At 46.2% G+C, this 18,330-nt stretch overlaps 1 protein-coding gene across 1 annotated transcript; it reads right to left on the bottom strand.

Moving 5' to 3' along the window:
• Positions 1-267: 267 nt before the first annotated feature.
• LOC126533265 (uncharacterized) lies at positions 268-14,670 on the bottom strand. Its single transcript, XM_050180531.2, has 4 exons — positions 14,145-14,670; positions 8,995-9,177; positions 3,506-3,715; positions 268-1,724 (listed from the first exon to the last, which is right to left on the bottom strand). Exons 2-4 carry the CDS (start codon positions 9,152-9,154, stop codon positions 1,522-1,524), a joined length of 573 nt encoding a protein of 190 aa, XP_050036488.1. The 5' UTR covers positions 9,155-9,177; positions 14,145-14,670; the 3' UTR covers positions 268-1,521.
• Between the last annotated feature and the right edge of the window lie 3,660 nt (positions 14,671-18,330).

Raw genomic sequence — 18,330 nt, forward strand, 5'->3', positions numbered from 1 at the left:
CCCACTCGAGTATATTTTCGACTCTTGTCCAAGGCAATTTGTCTGAAGTCCGCTTTGTCTGGGCCCCCGGATACAGCGAAATGTGTTTAAATGAATCAGCTGACTCTCTCGCATCGTCATCACTAAACGGTCTGGTCCTAAATGTTGTTCCAGATTTCTATTTTAAAACAGGAGCTAGATTTACACGCCTTTTATTGCCACATTGTAATTACCCACCCATACTTTCCGCAAATGATTTTCGACATCTGAAATTTCGGTGGGGCGCGAGCAAATGCCTTTCACGCCAGTGCGAAGTGACGTTATCAAGCTTCCGCTGTAGAGTTCCCCGCCTATGTTCTCACCTTCATAGATCTGGTTTATCCATTACTAACCTCTGCTCTTTCTGTAATGAACCAGAAACAATTGACCATTTCTTTCTTTGTTGCCGCCACGTCTTCTCCATCCGCAGAATAGTCCTCATATTTCCAACTAGTAAACTTGGTTTAACACTTACAACAGCAAACTTTTGGGGCCTGTCAATTAGGCACAAGCCATGGTTCGAAGATTACTGCTCTGCAGAAATTCATTGAAACATCCGGAAGGTTACGCTGCTAGGGTACCGGCCGTGGGATATCTTATTTTTTTTTTTAGTTTTTCAGTTTATTTTTTGTTGTAAATTCATGTACAGGTCCTCTCAAACTCTGTTATCTGTTAGTTGCCAAATGCTTTGTTCTGAATATTCGCCTTTACCACTTTTTGTATCTTTTCTGTCCATCCAGTGTGGCGCATCGCACCCGTGGGTACCAAGCCATGTTTTGAGGCAACAACAAGAACCACCACCACCACCTAGGCTTTTCTTTCTTGAATTCGTACTTTATCTTACACTTTATTTAAATGAACATTAAAAAAAATTTTTTTTTGAGAACGGTGTTACATGGTTGTTGCTGAAGCTTTGATATTTATAGAATTTATTTACACAGCACAAAAGAAAACGTACAATTGTCAAGGATGTCGAGGAAAAGGCAACGAAATGTCCGACATGCGTGATGAAACTAGTTTGCTCATACAACTTGAACTTTATTTGCTATCGTTCCAAGATTGGGGGGTTCGTAGATGATGAAAGCGAATGAGCAATCAGGTGAACTTTGCGTGCCTCGATGCTCGTGATATGCGAAAGGCTCACAGTGGGGAAAACGAGGAGGCTCACGAGCTTTTTTTTCTTATTCACTTTCTACCGCACAAGTGGTACAAGACTGCTGTAAGAAGCAAACAAACCAAGCAAGCTCCGAACTGAACGATATACATCGGGTGAGTTCATACTGTGTTAATATATCCAATTAGGTTTACTGGAGCCCGCTTCCCCTGAAGCTAACGAGAACAGTCCTAGGCGAGGAAATATTTTAAAAGTACACCGCTGTCCTCCGATCCACTGGTATGGTTCCGAATCGATTCGGTACAAAGGCGACTTGAGGTGATAGGCAACAAAGTCGAGCCGAGTCGAGTCCCGGCTGGTCGCCGCAGATCCGCGTCGTCGTTGCGGAGTCAGCGCCGCCTGAGGCAAGCGGCAGCGCAAGCCCGCAGGCTGGCGTAGGTGTTCGCCAGGCACACCTGTCCCCACTGGCGACACGTCCTGTCCTGGCTGTCGTAGTACCACCACTGCTTCTTGCGCCCGTGCTGGTACTCCTCGTTGGTGCAGTGCAGCATGCCGGTGTCCACGGGCTGCGTGCAGCGAGCGCTGGGCGTGTCTGCGTTCCGGAGCGCGCGAGGAACCAATTTTACCGACTTCGTATTTCATAACTGCGGTCGACTTCGTAAAGACGAAGGTCCTTGCCAATAAACAGTAAGCATAAGCATCCTCTTATTAAGGTCCGCTACTTGACGAAATGTGCGAGCCTTGGACAGTCACCGCCATATTTAGGACCGCCCAAAAGGACGAAGCCCGCCAGACGGTGAAGGCATCATGGTGAACACCTCAATAACCTCTTCTAGCCCGTTGTCGCCATCTCACGGCATACCGAATGTTAGCACGTAAATGTATATGCGGCACGCATAAACGAGAGAAATCGTGATTCGTTCATCGTCTGTGGTCACCCAATATGGAAACGTCTCGGTGGTGTAGCCATGGTAGCGTTCTGCTGGTGGCGGGAGCGTTGTGCGCGCACTATATACGCACTTTAGCTTTCCTGCTGAGCTGCTGTATGTATGCACTCCTCTGAGCGGGACGGGCAGTAGAAGTGAAACTAACGTTATCTAATGTTTCACTGGACGCCGATCCTAGTGCAGACGTAACAGGTCGGTCTCATCTCGTGCACCGTCGAGGTGCGACTTATGCAATGCCCTCTGGCGAAGCTCCTCGTCCCGCCAGCGTTGTGAGACGCCTGGTAGCTGCCAGGGCGTTGTTCCTTCTACAGAGCAGGGATTGCCTTGTCCCTTGGTGCCAACATGTCCCGCCAGCGTGTAGTTAAAGAACCGCCCGAGGAGTACAATCGCATCGCTAAACCTTGCTTTCGCTGTCAAGGCATCGCCCTCTGGGTGGAAATGCCATATTTTTTTGAAACGCAAGTTGCAACAATAAAACCGCAACAAGTGCTTCAAAATATCTCCAGCCAGCGCACTACTTGTCTTCACGGGTGGGCCACTAGTTTGAGTTTCGGTTTCTGTCCTCCAGCAGATATCATTTTTAGTGTTCGTTTTTTCCGAGGATTAATAATAATTGGAATAAATTACCCACAGATGCGGTTGACCGAAGGATTGTTGACTAGATTTTGATGCTTTCTTCTCCCTTCAATAATACCAAATGGCGTGGGGGTAGTGTTAGAGTAAATAAAAACAAAAGCATAAAGCAAACAAATAAAGGCGGGACATTGTTCCTTCTACTTGTGTTACCTATCGGCTATTTTTATACATTTTATGCTTTCGAAGTAAACAAGTGTCAGCGAACGCTTGTGCGACCTACAAAAAGAAAGCAGGACCAACCAGCAAGACGCTGGTAGGTTGTTTGCTTTTTTAAGCTATAAATAAATCTCACGTTTTAGAGCCCCTGTATGACGCACACATTCTGGGACATCTTAGAATCGCCAGGACTTATGCCACATCAGCTTAGTGCTGTTGGTGGCGTAACACGCAGAGACATGGCAGCGTCGCCACCACAATAACAACCACATTCCTAAGATGTGTTTCCAAGGTATCCCACCTCTGCCACCAGTCACGACGAAATGCGCGGGACGCCGGGAAAAAAGGTTTCGTTGGCTTCGCACTCGCGTGATCGCGTCCACTGTGTTGCCGCATTTCTCGCACCTACCACTTGTCTTCTTCGTCTCTCAGTTCTCCACGCACCGGGGCCAGCGCAACCCGCATGTCTACGAAGCAGCCTTACTATATCCAGACTTTTGCAGTTAGCTATCACCACTGGCTGGTGGCAATTTGCGAACCGCACTTTAGCGCCCAAAAGGCTTTATGAACGCGGGTGCTCTTTATTTTGGCCGTATTTTTCGTGAAAGAGTTGATGAAGCCTGGTGGCATGTACCTTTCTCGCAGTAGGCTTGGCACAGAGAAAGGCTGTCGAAGTGGAGACGCGACAGACCCAGGCAGACTTGGTCGGCGTTCCACTGCACGCAGTGGCCCTTGCGGCGGCTGCGCACAAAGAACCATGGCGCAGAGCGCAGGCCCGACGTCCTCGAGCTGTCATTGGTCCCTAGGGAACATTCGTGGAGCGCAGGTGCCAGGCAAAGTGGTCCTGCAGGTGGAGGAAGATGCCGTTCCATGGGAGTGTATAAGAACAGAAACAGAAGTACGCTTCGAAGAACAACAAGGCAGGCTAGGAACCACCTCGGTGACAGGAAAGTTCATGACCGTTTCCTTGAACAGCGTCGCTCATATTTGGTGGTACTTTGTGAGAATACTCCTGAATACAGATTGCTGTCATTCCACGAGCATCGCCGACACAAGGGGTAAAAAGACCCTGAAACATGAAGTTTACAAGTGCAAAGCTATAGGATTAGCACTTTGGAACAAAACTGGAACACGTTCCACTTTTGTTCACACTCATTGTGTCGTCGAAGAAAAACATTTGGCTTCATATTCAGTGGCATCTTAAGTAGCAGTCAGTCCAAACAAAATGCAGAGTAGCATTTCAACCGTCATCCCAGAGCGTCTCCACAGCGCACAACGGCAGAAACGCCGAGAGCAAGTGAGGCTGTACTAATCCAGGTACAACCAAGTTAGGAAGACCCACTAAGCTTCAACAAGACACCCCCTCACCAGAACAGGAATTGGCGGCCCTCGTGCAGTATTCGGCCACTCCCTGCTAAATGATTCATTGGACTGCCTAATGGCCCTCAGTCCCCAGCAGCTGCGGAGCACCTGACCAAGGCGGTGGTCACACCTGTAACGCGGCAGGGGATGTTTCGTCGTGCCAGCTTTCACTATGTTCGTTAGCAAAGCGCGCACCCGCCCTCTCTTGTGTAGCCATTACGATCGTTAGGTTCGAACTATTGAAAGACACAGCTAGTCGGCGCGTGGACATGCGATAAGTTGCATTGATACGAGATTATTGGCACGCCTATATGTGAGCTCTCCTACAAAAAAAAATTCCTGGTGTACCAACTTCAAAAAATTCACGTGGAAGCTCCTCTGGGAGTTGTATACGCACGCATAAGCATTGTGCCACTTGCTCATCTCCACGCAGCCCGGCGTCATTATCAATGTTATGAAGCTTTATCTAACCAGATATATAAAGCCTTATCAACCCTGATCGGCCGTTATCAGCCTTATCGCAATAGATCCGACCATTATCAACCGTTATCGGTTGTTATCAAACTTATCGGACTCGATCCGACCTTTATCACCCCTTATAGGTTGTTATTAACCTTATCACAATCGATGCGATGCTTATCAATCCTTATCTGTCCTTGTCAACCTTATTGGACATGATCCGACCCTTATCAACTATTATCGGTACTTATCAACATTATCAGATTTACTCCAATCATTGTAAGCATTGTAAAAGCGCAGTATCGCTATTTAGCACTTATCCATCCGCGTCGAACCATTATCAACCGTTGTTACGCCTGAATACGGTGATGACCATTCCTTAGACGTTTATCAAATCAAATCAAATCATATTTTATTCTCCAGCAAGTATCTGGATGGTCACCTGGGCTAAAAAGCTGTACGAACAGCTTGACGAAGGCCCAAGAAACCATTACATGGCAGCAGCAGACAGAACGAAATAACAATAGCAATACAGAAGTAGTAATCAAATCAAATCAAGTACAGCATCAAATCAAGTACAGCAATAACACAGTTTTCTTAAACGACATATGAAGAAATACGGATTACATGTGCACAAAGTATGTTCGCAGTTGTTTTCAACTAAAACCAGCAGTATCTTTATGTTTATTGAGAAAAAATGGCAGATTGTGGGCCAGGGATTGCAGCTTGTAATCGGTTCTGAACTGTGGTAAGGACCCAGTGTCAGTACAACGAGTGTTAACTATTGATGTACGATATTCAAAGGAAGCAAGTTGTGTCAGGAAATTACTCATACCTGTGGAAGAAAAGTATATTATTTGTAACAAACGAAATTCATATATATATTATCTACACGGATCAAATTGAATGATGCTATTGTGGTATTAACACTCGACGTGGGTTCAATGTTAACGACAAGGCGAATAATTTTCCTCTGCAATACAAGAAGCTTGTTCATATTTCTTTTAGTTGCTGTTGCCCATACCAGTGTACAATAGTGATTGTGAGAAAGAAAAAAATCGCGAATACCCGCGTCGGTGAATATTTTCGGTGAATACCCGCTATCATGAATGCACCAACTTTATGTAGAACAAACATCAGCTCGGTTGTTCAAACTGTCTTCGGAGCCAATCTATAGCAAGGCCACGAGATGGCACTTTGTACTTGCGCTGTCTGGGTACGAATATCCGCATCGGTGAATATTTTTCGCGCTGCCCCACTATTATGAATGCACCAACTTTATGTAGAATGATCGCAGTTCCATGCACTGTCTTTGGAGCCAATTCCCATAGCAGGGGCCACGAGATGGCACTTTGTATAACCTCCATAGTTTCTCTAGGTACCTATGTAGGTTATTTTGCATTATTGTTTCAATTTTAATACTATGCAAAAAAACTTATTTGGCGCAATGCAATTGTACACCTAGCACAATCCTTTTATCAAATTTGCGCTTGAAAAGAAGACATGTACCATCTATCGCAAACACATAATAAAGAAATGATTGGCACGCCATACCGGCCGTGCGAAAGGGGATGTCCAGCGAAGCTGTTGAAAACCACCGCTACAACGGCTGAGGGGAGTATTCTTTAGAGTAATTGTACTAATGGTAATTTATTGTAATTGTAGTAATGGAAGTAATGGTAAATTGGACAGCACGCCGCCACTGGTCGTATTGCCGTTTCTGTTATTCCCACTATCACCAAATCTTTCAACAAAGCCTTCACAGAAACTGCTCTCCTTTGAAATTTGTTTTGTACCGCTGGTACAACGCATTGATACGGTTCAGATATATTCTTCTGCAAGCGTAGGTGTTTAGCCGTGTGGGTAAGACGCTTGGATTCTGAGCTTAGGATGGTTTGTTCTAAACTCACCACCGTCAACGCTTTTACTTTCGAAATTATTTTGTTTTAGACATTGATTTGTTTATAGCGATTCGTCTTACGTGACAGATAGAAGGACAAACGGACAGGTTTCCTCGTTGGATAGGCATTGAAATGCTTACGCTATAAAGAAATGGGCAGGCTCGATCAGAAGGGGAAGTACTAAAAGCAAGAGCAAGGTTTACCAATTGCGCTCGAGCTCCAAGCTTGGAGAGTGTTCTAAGAATGCGGGAGTGTTTTGGTGTGACAACTGCTGCTACGCATAAGAAACAGCGCGCTGGCAGCTAGCAGACGTCTCATAATGCAGGCGCTATTAGGAATAGCGCCAGCGGTGTTGCAGGCGTCGCATCTGGATGATGCAAGAGGGGATCGAGAAGGGCGGAAAACATTCGGCATTAGTGCCCGACGCATTGATTGGATAGCTTTAACTCTTCGTTTACTCACAGTTAGACTCCAACCAGTGTGTGTACCACGTGGTGGTACGCACCTGGGTGCTCAGCAGGAGCGCTGGTGTGTGTGTGTTTGTGTGCATGCCCGCAACGCTCATGGCCTCGGCGGACGAAACAGGGTCTGTCTGGCTTGACAACAGAGCCGATTGAACGAAGTGTGGTGATGCGTCTTCTTGGATTCATCGTCCCTTAATTTTTTTTCTTTTTTTTTTGCTGCCAAATTACACAAACGCACGTAACGTCACCCATATCTCTGGAGACCTTCTGACACTGCGCGTGCAGGTCGCGCATGCGCCTGTGATACGGAGACAACACGATGACCGCAGCGCCGAAACGCGTGAACGCGTCTTGAGTTTATGTTAAGGCCAAACTACACGTACGCTTGCCGGCGCGCGAGAGCTTGCGTCAGCGCGCCTTGCGCTTGCCGCGCCTCGCGAGGAATGGCGGCTTGAAACTGCAAGACGCGCGCCAGCGTGCGCCCACTTAGTTCACTAGTTTCGCCTGGGTAGACATCGTTTCGTATTTTTGTGGGGCAGCCAGAGCACCGATACATCTCTGGAGATGGTATCTGTGCTCGCGCCGCGCTTCGACGCGTACGATCAGTCCCGCACAATCTGCGCATGCGTAGGCGCGCGGGCGCCTGCTTTCGCGCGCCGACAAGCGTACGTGTAGTTTGGGCTTTAGGCTCCGTTCGCCTCAGGCTCTTCCGGTAAATACTTCCTCGGTAATCCTACGAGCCTCCGCATCGCGGATGAGGACATTTACGAGCAAGTTTAGTTCTTCACGCGTCCTTAATTACACTTTTTATCTTCTGCCCGTGGGCCGTACCACGCACAAACCTTACACGACCTTAGTATATAGTTGCTTTTTTACCGAGGCGTGAAATGCCTAAATTCTTCACCCACCACTGTATTATTCGTAAGAAACAACCTAAGCAAAATACTATTCTACTGTAAGTACATTGCCTTTAACCCAGTGCTATCATTATCGAAAATCTTGGATCGATGTTTGTTAGTGCGAGCTGTATAGTCCAGTAAGGGTGATCCCAAGGAGGCAAGAACGGGCGACTTCCAGGGTAAACACAATTTAGGAGAAGCGAATGCAAACGTCCGTTTTGTAAAGAATGTGACTATGTAGTATATTGATATATATCAACTACACCATGCTCACTCTTTGTTTGAAAGCAGCCTAAAAAAAATTGAACGGCCATGGAAGCGGAATCTCGATGGCGCCTTAACAGTTGAAGTTTGGGGAGAATTCACTTTTTTTTGTTAATAAGAGCTCTTTTCCGTTGTACGGCTGCTTTCAGCGATATTGCAAACATCACGATTTCCTGGCACCTGCTTGTACGAACATTTGTAGCGTATAATCCTTTTTGTTAGTACGCGGCCTGCCTAATTTCCCGGATGGCATCGGTACGTATAAAGCGTCGGAGTTCAGAAAGCTTATCGCTCATAAGAGATGTTTGAAAGTGACCGGTCGCCTTGGCTAACAATAGGCTCAACACCAGAATTGGCTGATTCCGGCTCATACGAATAGTACTGGCGAAGTGTGCGTGTGCGTGTGCGTGTGCGTGTGCGTGTGTGTGTGTGTGTGTGTGTGTGTGTGTGTGTGTGTGTGTGTGTGTGTGTGTGTGTGTGAGAGAGAGAGAGAGAGAGAGCGAGAGCTAAGCGAAAGAACAAAACCGTCACCGTTGTTAAAGGTGACAGCGAGGTTCGGCTTTGGCGAACCCTGGCCAGTGCAATGTAACCATTTTATTCTAGTGATATTCCTTATCGCTCTTCATCAATTATCTGAGCGGTGCTCCATCCACGCTATCACAGGGTTTGGCCGGTCGCGAGCACTGGGTGATAAAGAAAAAAAAGAATAGAACAGAGAGAAAGGAATCGCTACAGTCTTCGGGCTTTGCACATATTTTTGAAGACGTTACGCACCACGAGTACCAGGCTCGTATGCTGGGTAGGTGAAGGCCACGGCAATGGTCGTGCCCATCAGAAGCGCGGCGCTCACGACTCCAAACATCCACTTGCGCCATACACCCTGGAACTTGACGTGGCGCTGAAGGGGTTCGCCGCGTGAAAATGATGCCACCATCTTTGGCAAGGGCGTGTCTCAATCTGCATGGTCGTAGGGAAGTCATTAGGCTCAACACCATATTACTAAAGCTTTGATATTACCGGTCGGCGTGCTTGTAGAGCGTGGGGCAACTGCGCGTCCCCGATATCGAGCAACCATAACGCCTGGTTAAGCCATTGAGTGACACATTAAACGACTAAAAGTGTGCCAAAGTTCAAGTAAAAAGTTCAAAGATAACGAGTTGCCGAAGATTCGCACTGAGCTGCGAGATCGCAAAGCGTGATGGGCTTGATATGGAGACTGTCTATTAGCTCAAGTTTTTCTCACTCGCGCGGTGAAGTCAGATTTGTCGTTTATGCTCAAAAAGCGCAGCCGGAGCATAAGAACTTGTGGGATCTAGTCATCAATGAGCGCCGAATTCACAGAGCGTATTATTTTGCAAGTGCCGTTTGCAGTAAGCCAGCCGCCTTCCCTAACGGTAGTAAATCCATGTCATAATTATTAACTGACATCTGACCTTGCGAACAGATTTAGCGCGGAGACATTTTTGTGAATACAGAACTAGGTGACTATACGTTGGCAGCCTGCTGATGGGGCCAACATTCAGTGTCGATTTCGTTGCAAAATGCTTACAGAGACAACTTCGGTTGTTGTATGTTCATCACCGAAATTCTCAGGCAGGTCTCTGATTCGGGAGCACAGTCGGAACCATTTTCTTAAAATTGGACATTGATGAATATAGCCCGCGGTCAATCAGACAGAAGCATCTCGAGAATATTTTCGATGAACCACAGTGGTCTGGAGCTGCGTTTTGCAAAATGGTATCCAGGAAATCTAACCCGGTGACAGGATTGTCGTTGAACAGGATTTGCGATTTAGGCTTCCCCGAAGTTCATTTCGCAACAAAAGCCCAGTTTCCTGGATGTGGAACGTGACGCCTTCATACTAACGCCGTAAAGCAAGTAGTGTACGCATAAACGTGGAATTAGTCGCTGGCAAAGATCTGGGATGCTACAGCGTAAAACTGTTTTAACTCTGTTTCTATTTCTTTTCTTTTGTTAGCCCTCCGAGATCGGTCAAACATTTTAGGGCACTGCCCACTTCGCCTGTCCTATCTGTCAGGAGACGTCCCAAAAGCCGCGATAACTCTCCATCTAAAGATGACGTGTAAACCCTCGTTATGCATGATACAGGCCGAACTAAAGAAAAACAACATTTCATTCCTATTCTACGCTTTTGTCACCATTGACAATGAAAATGTTTTCGGGCCGCTCCTAGTTTGCCTATCTGTCACGCGACGTCAGAAAACCGCAGAAAGTCACACGTCACAGTGACGTGTACGCACTAGAGATACGTAGCTATGCCGATCAACAATGAACTCTTTTTTCAATAGCCAGAGACTGCCCTGTTTTGAAAGGTATAGAAGGCGGCTGTCCATTGATCACTTATGTACTCGGAGCTGCCAGCGAGAATTGATTTATTTGCATATAGTAAAACATTTTCGCAGCAGTATAACGTTGCCGAGCCCTTTCGGCCATCTATACGACATCGCTGTGGCAAATTTTCTTCATCGAGTATCCGTTTTGGCGGCATTTTGGAACCCCCCGTCGCACGCCGCCGCAATCGTCGATGAGCCACCGCAAGCTAAGCAAGGGGAAGCGGACCGATCGGAGTCATTGGGGCTACTCTCCTCACCCGGTTATTTACTTTCACTGTGCTTGCTCAGCGCCACCGATATGCTCTCCTTTTGTGTGTACTGCTCGCCTCTCGTCTGCCAATTCTATATTAAATCAATCTGTCGTAGTATAGGCAATGTTATTTTTTAGGAGTACATTTGCTTTGTTTTGTTTGCCGATCAAATCGTTATTATTTCCCAGAAAGAATAGATTATGGAGGGGTTCTTTGACTAACAGTTATTATGGACAGCTTGACTGGGCCAATGAACCCTTTACAAGGCAGTTCAGATTAGAAAAAAATAACCAAGTATAATAGGTAATATCGGAAACGTAAAGTAACGAATTCCTTTTTTCATTACGTAATAGCAATACACTAAATAAATTAAATAATTACGTATGTCAGTCCATCATACACACTTACGTTTCTTAAAGCGCCCCTGAAATGCTTCGGACAGATTTTGTAGACGCGTAGGGTACAGCTAAAGTTCATCATTCGCACCACAATTTGTGTGAAACGTTTCATATTAAGAGAGTTACGGACGATTACAAGTTACCCTCCTCCGTAGTCATGCATTTTCACCTCAACTCGTTCGCCGAGTGATCGGGGCTAAGCTCCGCCTTCACGGGCTCTGCGTCATGATGGCACGTCGTGTCGATGACTTCCGGTTCTCTAAGACCGAGAGCGCGAAGCCTCTTTAAACTCTCCGCCAGCTGCTTGGCAGTCGAGCCCAAGCGAGAGCTATCGAAGCTGCGTGCGTTGCGAGCATTTTGTCGCAGCGCCAACCTGTCTGGTATTCCGGTAACCACAGGCGAGCTGGGCGTTTCCACGGAATAGTGGAGGCATAAACTCAAGCTGATGAAGTAACTTTAGCGTAGACGTACGTGAGCTCCGTGAACGGTCTCCACGGTCCAGCCACCCGTTGGCGCAGAGCTTAACCAGCCAAACAAAGAGCTAATATTGCTCTAACTAAGTTTAGTACATTTTAAACAGTTACAAAAACAACGTGTTCACGATTACACTCCTGCGAAAAATGTACACCAACAGCAAAGAAGAATACATTTCGTTACTGTTACTGTGTGTGGTTGAGCTTTGTGCCACCAGGTGGCTGCACCGTGCAGACCATTCACATTTGCGCTTCTGCTCATCCCGTGAAATGACACGGTTAAACGGTCAGGCCCTGTCCACTTGTGCTTGCGTTTACCCTAGCACAGGAGATGCGAAACGCTATTGCGTTAGTAATCTTCCGGTGTAAAGTGACGGCCGCAAACGCGCAAATCCTGACACCGATCGGATAGCGGCAGTCCGATGCGCTGCAGCCAGTCCGCTCGTCTGCTGCCTTGCAGACGGACACGATGTCGCAGCTTGACATAGTGCCAGTCGCTACGTTTGCAGCCGACAACGCAACAAAGTGGAATCAGCGCTTGCGAAAAGACTGAGGCCGACTCTGACCGCGGAGCTCTCGTCACAATCGAGCACGTTGTAACACAAGCAGACGACGCTTGCTATGTGCTGGAAGTGCTTAAGTGTAGTGAGAAATTGTTCTTGTGTATTCTCTCTTTGTTACTTTCTTTTTATATAAACAAATTAACTAGCATTCCAACTATTACGAACATAATTTGTACACCATAAAGGTGGAAAAATTATCGATGACGCGCCCTGGGCTGCCAGTCGGATAGCTCGCCCTACTGACGTCCATTAGGTGATTCACATCATATGGGTAGGAGCGGCTGAAAATTCTGCCGAGCAGTGTGCTGCGATCGGCAGCGATGTACATTTTAAAACCTTACAATAAATTATACGTTTTACGCGGAGCACTTAGATGCGTCAATTAATGATCAGAAGGACCTACTCTAACGACTCGGTACGTTTGTGCAAAATCGTCAAAATCGTTTCAGGCTCCCTTTAACAAAAAAATTAAAAACAAACATGCACCAGATTATACATAGCACAAGGTGACATACAACCATAAAAAGAGCCGTGACTGAAAAGAACGAAATAGCACAGAAATAACCTACTTTTACAATATCATATTTCTTGCTATGTGTTTTGTACTCGTATTACACAAAGTATAATAATGTCAGAAAGGTACGAGCAAAAAAAAAAAAAGAAAACATAGAGGAAGGAGATCGCACAATAAGTGCATTTGCCAATATCTCATGGTTCGTTTACAAAAAGAACCCCGGTTGCTTTGAAACCAAACAAAATTCGCCTCCTGTATATTAGGAAAGGGTTTGATTGGGCTGTTGAAACAACGTTGCGGGTCACCGCCCGTACAAGCATTTGGCGGTTACGGAAATTTACTTCAGGGGATTGGTCTAAAGTAGCAATTGAATAAGTTTGCGTTATAGCGTCCCTGAGCCCGTATTCACAGAAAGCTCTTATACGCTACGATACTTCGTAAGAGAAAATTTGAGCCAGTGCTGGAGCTGGACACGTCATTAATGAAGGCGTCCGGCCAATTGAAAAATAAGCACTTACGAACGAAAGGCTTCGCCAATTCTTTCCCTTAACAGAGGTTGCTATGATTCGTAAGAGATGTTCGCGTTGGCCGGGCGTTTTTGCTAATAATAAGTGAAACGCCGTGATTGACTGCCACCTCCTCTTAAGATCGACGCCTGCTTCTTACAGTTATGGCGTCAGGACGTGTTCGTGCATAATGTGTTTTCCAGCTGCTCTTAACCAAGCTAGTGATCAAATAAGAAGGTTTAAAGAACACGGTGCAAGTTACAATTACAGAAGCTATGGTGTTTAGTTGTCCGAGGACTAACGACCGCACACCGCAGGTTTTAAGATTGTATCTTGCACCGTACTTAACAAATCTTTTTTTTTTTTCGCTATAGAGCTTGGATAACGTTAACTGGGACACCCTATATAGACCAAGAGGTCTTTAAAGCGTCAGCTTTCACGGTCACTTCCACTCGGAAAGCTGCCCAATCCCGACTCGTCGCCCTCTCCTCACCACTTGTACATGCCGCATGCGCACACGTGCATGGCAACATCCTTTGTGCATCATCCTCCTCTTCACATTCGTGGAGGAAGAGGAGGAGGAGGCTATAGCGATTTCCAACTATAGGCCCAGGCAGGCTACAATAAGTATCGATACAAAACGTAGCAGGAAGTGAGCACAGCATTAGCGACTGGACGCCTAATATATACGGCTACAGTAAACGAGTCGGAGGTGCGAGATGCCCCGGAGTTTGATAGTAATTCATATGCGGTGCCTTGGCTCAGAGTAGTTGTACGGGGATCCCGCTTACGTGCGATTGCGGTTCCGGTCACGCGTGAAGTGCTTGGACACTCTCGAAAGAGGCTTTGCGTGGCGATGACTTACGTCGTTCGTTGTCGGCGAAGCTTGGGCTTGCGTTCGTGCTCCTTCACAGCTGCCGGGGAGAGAGCACAGAATGATCCTTGTTCTTATTCTCACTCAATGGAACTTACCCACTACGGGGCATTAGTCAAGCAGCAGGAGGTAAGGTAAGACGATAAAATAAATAACCAGAAAGGTTCAAAATTATGAGGGTAGTTCTTACAAACTTGTAAATCAAAGTGAAGCTTGTGATAATAAAGTGAGATGTGTGCATAATAAGCAGTGCAGGTTTGAAAAAAAAGGAAAAAGAGGAAGCAGAGTGTAGACATTAGGATTGCCGGGGAAAATGAAACATATTTTAGCACTACCAATTTGAGAGCACGGGATATGGGAACTCTGGTAGTCGACTTGTGCCACAAAGCAGCTTATGTCAACAAAACTATTTCTCCAAAAGCGGTCGCGAATGTCTCCTCGCTGTTTCTGTCGTTCTCGTCGTTGTTTTTGCTGCTGCTGATGATAATGATGAGGATCTCAACAACTAAGGCGCACACCCACTGTGGGGTGTCGGCCAAAGTGCGGGTAGCGTCAGCAAAGGGCCAGGTCTTCCTGTCACGAACAGAGCTTTTACGAACAACAACAACAACAAGAAAATGTATGTTAATTCGGGCTTTTGCATCCAGAACGCCCACCACTGTCTTATTAATACATATGGAACGCCTTAGGAGATGTACTGGCGTACGAATTTATTTTTCTTAATATAGGCCCCAGCCCGAGTGACAATGGGCACCCTTTTCGATCCATATTGGCACAGTTCCGAGGCTTATCGACGTTTCGCAATTATCAGACGCTACACAAACAAAAGCTTTTCTTTAATGAGGTTGATACGACCTAGGTCAAAATGGCAACAGCACGGCGTATCTTGCATTTGTCGCGTGTGCTCTAACACATTTCACTTAACAAACTAAAGAAGTTGACGATTATATACCTCGTGCAAGGAGCACGAGCACTACAGTAAGTACGCCCTTTTGGGTTATTCGACGTCGGAACTTCGCGTGTGGAGAGGTAGTCTGTCTGATAGTCTTTCTTTGCCTTTCTTTAGGCCGACTTGCCCTTGCTGTTCGCCACAACAACAAAAAGAACAACGACAACAATAATTCCTGCATCATGAATCGTCATCTTAATATTCTACAACAATCCGTACTTGCTAGAGACAAATAATCAATGATTGGATCATTGGCACAAAGTGAAAAGCGGTCACTTTCTTCGCTCCACGGCTTGTCAGACCTGTCTCTGCCTGTCAGACCATGGAGAACACTGTCGCTTTTCCGAGAAAGTGAACAGGGTATGGGAAATAATAATAATAATAATAATAATAATAATAATAATAATAATAATAATAATAATAATATATTTATTGTGCTCAGGAGCAACCATGAGGTCTGAGCGCTAGCGCACTCATACAATACAAAAACAAGCAAACAAATGAAAAGACGGCAGTTGAATACAAGCAAAAAAAATTGGAGGACGCTTAAGCTTTACGTTTAAGAGTGCAACGCGATAGCATTCAGAGATCCCCTTGCGATTCTCAAGCTTCCCGGCAACTGCAGCTTATGTAACCGTAATGTTTACCGGGAAACGCTGGCGGCGAACGCTATCTACGAAGGCGAGATTTCTGGTGGGAACACGGCGTATTTTTGAGCCCCTCGTATTGCAAAAATAACCTAAATAAAAATGAGGGAAAGCCACACCACCAAGGTATAGCAGCTTTAAGCCAATCAAAATTAAATGAAGAGGGGTAGAAACCCAAAATGTAATTTGAGGTAAAGCCAATTATTTAAAGAAAAGAAACCGAGGTAAACCAACACAGAATGTATACGAGTACAAGTAGGGGATAGGACGGCGGAGGACTTGTCTGCATCGGCTTGTGACGTGTGACGTCTCGTTTCGTCCAATTCTTTATTGAGTAGGAGGAAAAAGGGGAAAAAAGAACTAGGACGTCATAAGAGAGCAGGGTCCAAGGAGGCCTGCAGGTCCATCAGGATTCCGAAAAGCGGTGCAGAGTTTCCGGTAGACCAGACTGCAGCGGCCTGGAGGTGTATTGGCATAACCGGAGGGTTCCGGTAGGGGTGACTTTACATCAGGTAGCAGTAGGGTAGTATAATCCACTGGACTGCAGGTCGACGGAAGATCTGTAAGAAAGCTGAAAATGATGGCAAGCAGGTTCAGTAGGTGTAGCTAGGGCACAGATAGGGAATGGAGGAGAAGCTAAACTGCCAAAACAAGAAAGCAGCCATTCCGTCTATAGTGTCCCCGGAGACAAGCTCCACCTTGGTTGGCATAACCAATGACACTATAAAGCGAAAGGCGAAGGGCAAGGTGTGAGGGATATAAAGTGGAAACAGGGAAAGAGGAGAGGGAAAGGAAACCGATGAAGGAAAAGGTATGATTGTAGAAAGAATTAGGAGGAGTCCGGGAAAGTGAACGATGAAATGATTCGATAAAGACGAATAAGAAGTGCCCGCTTTCTCTGATCGGTAAGAAAGGAGAGGTAAAGATCAGGTGTAATGGTAGAGGGGAGATTCTCTTTAAGGGGATTAGCAATGTGAGATGTAAGGGGACAGTCATTGAAATAATGAAGCAAGTCTGTGCAAGGATTGCCACAGGCACAGTTACTGTGGGATAAAAGGTGAAATCGGAAATAATAGAAAGGGAAGCGGCCATGAGCGGTGGTGAGGTGAACAATGGGTCTTTTCGGTGGAAAGAAAGAGGGAATGCGAGTGACGTTTTTTATCCATTGAAAAAGTGCAGTGTCGCTATTCTCTCGCGCCCAGTGAGCATTCCACTGGGCGAAGGAATAGGCACGCATCTTTGATTTGATAGAGGAGGGAGCGACAAGGAGGATTCGAGAAACACCATGGGAGGCGGCGCAGTTAGCGAGGAAGTCCGCCATCTCGTTTCCTTCGATGCCCTGGTGTGCCGGTACATGGAAAAGAGATACCCGTCGCCGGTTAGAGATGAACTGAAGGAGCTGCTTGATTTGCCTGACAGAGGTATTTGTTGTCGTGAAAGTATTCAATGTAGTGAGCATGGACAAGCAATCGGTGTAGATGTGTAGAGGGATGAAATGGGGCAAAGTCCGTATATAGGCTAGTGCCTCCAGTAAAGCAGCTGTTTCGGTAGCATAAGATGAAGTGGCACCAAAAAGTTTAAATTTTTGGTGATGTGGCCTGTTGGACTATAAAGTACGAAAGCGGCTCCTGCAGACTGGGAAGTGTAGGAGCCGTCGGTATACAGGTGATAGGCCGGCATAGTGGTGACAGAGGGTACATCTTGAAGTCGAAGGCGGTAATGGGTAAAACGAGATTTCAGGCTTGGATGACAGTCCCAAGGATTCATGGGGTAGTTAACAAGCGCCGGATGGTAGGAGTCAGGGCCATAAAAAGTGAGGGCTTTGAGTGCAAAGAGAAGTAGGCGTTTAGACGGTCTAGTTCAATATGGAGCGGTGGTGTGTTAGCCAGAACCAGAACCTGCGTGGGCCGCGATGGATGGATGGATGGATGTTATGAGCGTCCCCTTTGGAACGGGGCTGTGGGTTGCGCCACCAAGCTCTTGCTATTATACTGCCTAAGTTCCTAGCTAGGTTAAACACTAATAAAGAAAAAAAAAACGCTATGAAGCGCCATCTGGAGATGTTGCTAGGAAACGGGCTGGTCGCTTTGTGACCTTTGAGATTTGCGCGCGCAAATCTGGGAGGCCGTGGCCGTTCTATGAATGGTAGAAACGCTGGAAAGGTTTTTTGTAAGTTTTCGTGTAACATAATTAAGTTTTCTCGTATATTCAAATTACAATCCGACGCTATCATGTCTGTAGGTTGTTGTAAGTCGTACTTTCCGATTTTTCTACGTACTTTGCTTTGAGTTATTCAATTAGCTCACTAATTTCCTTGCGCTATAGGGAGTGCCTGCGTGGTTGGGTATGCATGATTCGAAATTCGACTGGACACCGGACGCAGGGCGCCGGTGCCGAATTTTCTGCGGCATGGGGCCCTTAACGCCGTCGCGTTAAAAACAATCAATAAAAAAAACAAGCCTGGGAGGAAAAGTGTACATATAAATCAAGGCGCCAGGTGAATACCATATATATATATATATATATATATACCCAAGGCTGGATATATTACACACCGTTAATCCTTGCCACCAGGAAATCC

This window comes from Dermacentor andersoni, chromosome 7 (genome assembly GCF_023375885.2).
Source record: "Dermacentor andersoni chromosome 7, qqDerAnde1_hic_scaffold, whole genome shotgun sequence".
Taxonomy (NCBI): domain Eukaryota; kingdom Metazoa; phylum Arthropoda; class Arachnida; order Ixodida; family Ixodidae; genus Dermacentor; species Dermacentor andersoni.